The following is a 5449-nucleotide window of genomic DNA, read 5'->3' as shown; positions in this document are numbered from 1 at the left end:
ATCATTCACATTTGACTTTGCAGCATTTTGAATGGTGGTCATTAATAAAGTGTTCAATTGATCAGTTTCAACCCCAGTCCTGTAAATCCTCCCGCCTCCGCCTTTAGTTAATGAATGGAACCGTAGGGTGGGCGGTGCTTGAGTCAGAGTGTCTGTGGCAGTTGGTACCCAAAGGCTAACTGCTGCTAAAACCCATTGGTTTCACATCTGAAGCACCATGCATCTCTGTAAGGGCAGGACGCTCGGTATCTCGGTGGCTGTTGCCCACGGAGTGTTTTCGGGATCCTTGAACATTCTGCTGAAGATTCTTATTTCTCGGCACAATTTCATCTTTTTAACGCTGGTGCAGTTTCTGACGAGCAGCACCGCCGCTCTGACACTCGAGGTCCTCAGGAGGCTGGGTAAAATAGACGTTCCGCCTTATAGTTTTAGCCTGGCCAAGGTCTTCGCCAGCGTCACGCTGCTGTCCACTCTGCAGTCCTGTTTGACTCTGTGGTCGCTCCGAGGTCTCAGTCTTCCCATGTACGTTGTTTTCAAGCGCTGTCTACCTCTCGTTACCTTAATAATAGGAGTTTTCCTGCTCAAGAACGGCACCCCCTCGATCGGTGTCGGTGTAGCGGTGCTGCTCACCACCTGCGGAGCCGCGCTAGCAGGTCAGTATTACAGGCAATCTGTCCCCAAGGTGACAGGTCCGAGATTCTCCTAGGTCGCCGATTTGTAATTCCCCACGCAATTGCAGAGGACTCTAGTTGCCGTTAGTTTATTCACGGGCATTGCGCGAAAAATATAATGAAGGTTAATTGACAATGGCGAGATGTCCCGGAACTAATGTTCTTGCATTGCACGAACACAATGGAAAGGATCAAAAAAATCACAGGGGTCAATCTGGTTGAATAACCCAGATAGCATTGACATCCAATTTAAAATCGACTAAAACTGAAAGGAATCTGCATAAATATAGATACGTCTATAAATCTTTTTAATGTTTTATAAATCTTTATTCTCCATACAGTCATTGTCAAATAGTTGATTAACGGCGTCAGTTAATAAAGTAATTGGCTGATAGTATTTCTTTGTGTTTTATCACTAAACCCCTAGCTCTCTCTCTGTTTGTTTGGTAAGCAGGTACCAGTATACTAAAGTGCAGCTGGTACAAGTTTTTCGGCATGTTTCTCACAGGCCTGTGCTTTCCCCCAGGGGCTGGTGATCTTTCCGGGGAGCCAATCGGCTACGTGACCGGGGTATTCGCAGTGCTGGTCCACGCCGCTTATCTGGTGGTGATTCAAAAGAAGGGCAGCGAGTATTCCTACGGCCCCCTGACTGCCCAATATACCATCGCCGTCTCCGCCTCGCCAATACTGCTGATCTGCAGCCTCGCCAGCCTGGATGTGGTCAACGTCTGGTCGTACCCGGGCTGGCTGGACCCCGCAGTCTGCTGTACCTTCGTCTCCTGCATCCTGATCGGCTGCCTCATGAACTTCACCACCCTGCACTGCACGTACATCAACTCGGCGGTCACCACCAGCTTTGTGGGCGTGGTCAAAAGTGTGGCCACCATCACGGTGGGCATGCTGGCTTTCAAGGACGTGGTGCCAACCTCCCTGTTCATCGCCGGCGTGGTGGTGAACACGGTGGGCTCGGTCACCTATTGCGTGGCCAAATACTTCGACACGAGGCAGCAGGCCAAGTACGATGACCTGGAAGAACTGACAAAAGAGGAGGAGGAAGAACAGACTGAATCTCCCAGCGTTGCTCCCCAAGTGCTTGAACTACAGGAAGTCCCCAGCACCGAGTCTGAGGGGAATGGAATCAGGCCCATAGAACCGCAGGCGCCCCAGAACGATGCACTGACGGAAAATTACGTCGGTGTGTGGAGGTTATTAAGACAGTTAACGGTTTTCGGGAAAGACCCTGCGGCTCAGGATTCCCAGTAAATCATCGAAACCTCAATTTTCGTTGCTTTGTGAGGGACTAAACACTGACCAGTGCTATCCGTAATTCGGGGTGCCGGCGTTACTCCCGCCTCACCAACTGACAGAGCAGCGTAGACTAAGTGCCAGGAACAGATTACCAGCATTCTGCACTATTATTTCTCAGAGGCGAGGCGAAAACCAGATATAAATCTCAATTATACTCGGAAGAATTATCGTTATGATTATGCGGATAGTTGCACGCTAGTCTGCTCTGTACGGGCAAGAGTCCAGCCCGACCATGGGGAAACTCGCCATTCCTCCCCTCCCCCACTTCTCTCTCTCCACATTTGCCCAGGCAAGTGAAAAAATACCCCCCCCCGCCCCACCCCTGCCCTGGCGTTCGGCGACAGTACGTCTACCGTTTGCACATCAGAGGTTTCAGAAACAGATCATCGTCACCCACTGAATAGCACCGTGGGACGGGCAGGAGTGAATGTAAATCGAATAATGCACGTGAATATTTGCAATCTAGCAATTTCAACATCTAATTTTGATATTAAAATAGTGGCTACACAATGTCAGCAGAACTTCTTAATGAAATTTCTTCCTCATTCTCACAATCTCATCAAGTTGAAAATTTATCCGGAGACAAATATATTTTTAGACGTGTTCGTCTTTAATTGCTATTTCTAATTGTAGTTGTTAAATGGAGAACCCCCCCCCCCATCTTGTGTTCCGATTGTTAAGTGACAACGTTTAAGATATGACACCATAAAGCAGGGTTTACTTCCGTAATGCAGCTCCTCAGGAGCTCTTTTTCCTCCCGAAACCACAGGGGCCGAGAAGTATTCGGAAATGCCGACGCCCTTCTCGTCGCGTCGTGTCTAGCCGATCAACTGGCATTTGTTGTGTCAAGTTCCCTCATCGGCCGAACCAACTAAGGAACATCGTGTAGTTTCCATAAACACAAGAGCTTCTGCAGATGCTGGAAATCCAAAGTGACACACACACAATGCTACAGGAACTCAGGTCAGGCAGCATCTATGGAGAGGAATAAAGAGTCGACGTTCCGGGCCGAGACCCTTCACCAGGACTGGAAAGGAATGGGGAGGAATGTCCTTTCCAATCCAAATGAAGGGTCTCGCCCCAGCCCCCAAAATGCCGATTCTTTTCCTTTCTGTAGATGCTGCCTGACCCGCTGAGTTCTTCCAGCATTCTGTGTGCTAAACTTATATTTTTGCGTGAAACTGGAGATGCTCACGGAAGGGCATCAGTTTAGTAAATATGTGAAACAGAGAGAGAATTGAGGACATTTTATTTTTTTGTCTGCACTATATGTTTGCACGTACAAGTGAATAAATGAGTGGTTTCTGTTCACGTGGAGAGAAAATAGGCAAACGAAAGTGCGGGTGGATGATTAAGTATGCAGAGATGGAGATGTATGTGACTGAGGTAAATCTGTAAAGGATATTATGCACAAAATAGTTCTAAATACAAAACATATTTTGATTGGAAAATACACTATTAATTTCAAAGTTATTCCTAATTATAATTACATAAACTTTTTAAACACGTTGCGATTTTGTAAGACAAACTATCTCTGGTGATTCATTATTGAATACGAATTGTACGGAGTTTAGATGGTTCTGTTAAACTTTGCCATTAAGTTGCTTTACGTATGTTGGTTTCCCTTTATTTTTGTATTTATTGCAGTCGCATTTTTTATATCTGCTATAGGGAAGAGAAGTTATTGTAGGTGCTGGGTTACATTTTTTTTGGCATTAACGAGACCAAATCTTTTGGTCCTCACTGTACGACAGTGAAAGATTTTTTTTTTAAAGCACACTTTCGTTTTGTTTGTTGGTTTCTTCTTGAATCATGCTTTACATGTGAAATATTTTGGGCATTAATTGTCTACAGTGGCCATGGCATTTCACAGTCAATGAAGCTGAGGCTTCAGTAACGTAGGTACAGAGGAGATGTCAGGGGTAAGTTTTTTTACGCAGAGAGTGGTGAGTGCGTGGTATGGGCTGCCGTCGACGGTGGTGGAGGCGGATACGATAGGGTCTTTTAAGAAACCCCTGGACGGGTACATGGAGCTTAGGAAAATAGAGGGCTATAGGTAACCCTAGGTAATTTCTAAGGTAAGGACATGTTTGGCACAGCATTGTGGGCTGGAGGGCCTGTATTGTGCTGTAGATTTTCTATAGTTCTATGTTCTACTCTCCAGTGCACATAATTTGTATATACCATTGCTCATTCCTGGTGAAGATACTCTATATTTCTGTGGAAACATGGTGTAGTTCCTGTCAAAAGTTCTGCTACCATCAATCTTAAATACTCCTTTGGAGGTTTCAAGCCCAACCATATAACTCTTGTGCCTCCTATTCAATGTCTAGCAGAACATTGTCAATAAATACCCCGTGGAAAGATTCTAGATCTTTTTAAAACAACAGCTCAAGGAAGGCCACATCTCTTCTTCATTTTCTTAACTGATCAAAGTCTTGTTGTAATCTACCATAACCTTCTTCACTATCAATAATGCCTCCTAATTTCCTGTCATCTGAAAATTCCTTGATCAATCATTGTGTATTCATTTCCAAATCATTTATATAAATAATGAAAAACGAGGGTCCCAATACCAACCCCTGTGGCACACCACTAGTGTCACACCTCCATTCTGAGAATAACCTTCAAACAGCAGCCTCTACTTCTTTCTTCTAAGCCAATTTTGATTCCACCTAACTACCTCTCCGTAGATTCAATGGGACCGAACCTTCCAGATCAGCCTGCTATGCAGGATCTTGTTGAAGGCCTTACTAAAGTCCAAATAGACAACATCCAGTGAGTTCAGGGAAGAGAACAGTGATGTCCTGCAGCAAATTGACTTTACAAAGAAGGTGCTGTTCATGGCCTTGAAGTTCATCCCAAAGAAGAAAAAATATTCTAATGGGAGAATGAAGCAATCGTGGCTGACAAGGGAAATCAAAGGCAGCATAAAAACAAAAAGGAGGGCATTAAATTTAGCAAAAATTTTTGTGAAGTTAGAGGACTGGGAAGTTTTTTAAAAACCTACAGAAGTCAACTAAAGGGCAATAAGGAGAGAAATGATGAATTGTGAAGGTAAGCTAGCCAATAATATAAAACAGGATGTCAAAAGCTTTTTCAAACATATAAAGAGTAAAAGAAAGTCAAGAGTGGATATTTGATGCTAGGAAGATAGTAATGGGGGACAAAGAAATAATGGATAAACTTGATATGTATTTTGCATTAGTCTTCACTGGAAGACAGCAGCAACATGCCAGAAATTTGAGTGTGGCAGGGGGCAGAAGTGAGTGTGGTTGCTATTACAAAGGAAACGGCACTTGGGAAACTGAAAGGTCTGAAGATAGACAAGCCACCTGGACCAAATTAACTACACCCCCAGGATTCTGAAAGAGGCAGCTGAAGGGGTTGTGGAGGAATTAGTACTGATTGTTCAAGAATCATTAGATTCTGGAATTGTTCTGTACAAATGGAAAATCAAAAATGTCACT

General features: G+C 44.5%; 1 protein-coding gene across 1 annotated transcript; it reads left to right on the top strand.

Moving 5' to 3' along the window:
* Positions 1–217: 217 nt before the first annotated feature.
* On the top strand, positions 218–2440 carry slc35d3 (solute carrier family 35 member D3). Its single transcript, XM_072277729.1, has 2 exons — positions 218–653; positions 1198–2440. The coding sequence occupies exons 1-2, from the start codon at positions 218–220 to the stop codon at positions 1932–1934; spliced, it is 1173 nt and encodes a 390-aa protein (XP_072133830.1). The 3' UTR covers positions 1935–2440.
* Positions 2441–5449: the final 3009 nt, after the last annotated feature.

Source organism: Mobula birostris, chromosome 2 (assembly GCF_030028105.1).
Source record: "Mobula birostris isolate sMobBir1 chromosome 2, sMobBir1.hap1, whole genome shotgun sequence".
Classification (NCBI taxonomy): Eukaryota; Metazoa; Chordata; class Chondrichthyes; order Myliobatiformes; family Myliobatidae; genus Mobula; species Mobula birostris.
Note: the sequence above shows the minus strand (reverse complement) of the source record. Positions and strands in the feature narration are given on the sequence as shown.